This window comes from Gossypium arboreum, chromosome 10, assembly GCF_025698485.1.
Source record: "Gossypium arboreum isolate Shixiya-1 chromosome 10, ASM2569848v2, whole genome shotgun sequence".
Classification (NCBI taxonomy): domain Eukaryota; kingdom Viridiplantae; phylum Streptophyta; class Magnoliopsida; order Malvales; family Malvaceae; genus Gossypium; species Gossypium arboreum.
This window is the reverse complement of record NC_069079.1, coordinates 27,931,769-27,933,318: the sequence shown is the minus strand read 5'-3', so window position 1 is coordinate 27,933,318 and position 1,550 is coordinate 27,931,769. Positions and strand designations below refer to the sequence as shown.

General features: G+C 36.2%; 1 protein-coding gene across 1 annotated transcript; it reads right to left on the bottom strand.

Annotated features, from left to right (window-relative positions):
- Positions 1–459: 459 nt before the first annotated feature.
- LOC108482630 (signaling peptide TAXIMIN 1) lies at positions 460–1,187 on the bottom strand. Its single transcript, XM_017785756.2, has 2 exons — positions 906–1,187; positions 460–788 (listed from the first exon to the last, which is right to left on the bottom strand). Exons 1-2 carry the CDS (start codon positions 1,010–1,012, stop codon positions 665–667), a joined length of 231 nt encoding a protein of 76 aa, XP_017641245.1. The 5' UTR covers positions 1,013–1,187; the 3' UTR covers positions 460–664.
- Between the last annotated feature and the right edge of the window lie 363 nt (positions 1,188–1,550).

The window sequence follows — 1,550 nt, the reverse complement described above, 5'->3', positions numbered from 1 at the left end:
ATTAGATGTACCGGCGATTGTAGATTTCGACATATTTTTATAAGTAATTTTTGTTTGATACATTTTTGTAATTAATTATTTTTATATTAGTTAACATTGAGGATTGATTTCTACTCAAATTGTTTATTTTCAACAAAGAGGATTAAAATTTGATCAGATTAGTCTATATCCATTTACTGATAAGTGGAACAGAGAAGTGAGCACTAACATTCGTCTGGATTTGTCGTTGTCATTATCACTCTTAGTCCTGAATGCAGCGCATTAAAACAAGTAACTTAACTGGAAACACCAAATTCCCAGAAAACAGTTTTACCATTCAACCTTTTGTGTTTTATTTTTTTGCAAGAATCAACAACGAATAAGTAATAAAAGGTTCTACAGAATTCCCTCTGGTGGTCTGGTTAAGGATTTGAATTGCCAGAACGAATGCGCTTTTGATCAGCATATATTGGACATAACTTATTTTATCATAACCAATGACAATGAATAATATCAACAATAAACAAAATCCAAACCACAAGAATATAAATTGGGAATCCTCATAAATCCCATGTCTACATCAAGAACATATAATCAAGAGATCCAGAAAAACATGTATGCTACCAATAAATTGTACCCCCAAAAGAGAAAAAAAAAAAAGCAGAACAAAGCAGTGAGTGTGGAATTAACAAGGGATTTGTTCAGTGAACCATTCCATGACATGAATTGGAGCTTTGACCAACTCCAGCGCCATCTCTACTAGCACCGTCACGCACAAACAACAAGGACAGATCAGTGTCAACAACAACCTGCAAGCAAAAACCCCAAGTGCTGATAAGTTGATTGAGGTAGAAAATTAGAAGAAATTAAAACCCAGATCCCAATTCGCAAACAGTAGAAGAAAGTGGAGGAATGGAAAGGACTACCCCACGATCCAAACAACAACGCCAACAATAGAGATGATGAGAGAAAGAAAAGCAAAGGGAAGGCCAAGGAGGAAGCCCAGGGGCCTGCAATCTCCATCACAACACATGTTTTTAATTTTTTTGCTTTACAAAATGTTTTACTTTTTGGCCCGGTGTGTAAGTAAAGGCGACACAGAAAATGGTATAAGATGAAATAGGTGTTTGTGTGTGATATTGACTTTGCTTTTCTGGATAGAAATATTATTGGCGATACAGTAGTTAACACGTTATGTATAGATCTTATCTCTTAAATTATTCATATATATGACAGGTGGACAAAAACTTTCAAATCATCACTTTCTTCTTTTTCAGATACCAAAATGAACAGCGCCATAGCACCCAACTTCCATCTATCCGGATAAACCGCGGAAATGGGTATTCCAAGCAAGCAGGTTTGTTTTAATTCCATTACCCAAACATACATCCCAGCCCATCATCATCTTCCTTAATTGCCCTGACAATCCCAGTCTTAGCTGCCCTTTTTTGCCTACCCCTTCTCCAATTCTGACCTTTTTTGTTCATAAAAATGAAAAGCATGCACATCTTCCATAAGGAGAATTACAGAGCAAGTCAGGCCCAAACCCAATCCAGACCCAACAAGAAATT

What these genes read in the sequence shown, in the direction of transcription:
- LOC108482630 (XM_017785756.2), bottom strand. Translation starts at nt 1,012, where the DNA reads ATGTGTTGTGATGGAGATTGCAGGCCCCTGGGCTTCCTCCTTGGCCTT. An exon ending in GTTGTTGTTTGGATCGTGGG is followed by an intron (nt 789 to 905) that starts GTAGTCCTTTCC and finishes TTTTGCTTGCAG; the next exon opens with GTTGTTGTTGACACTGATCT.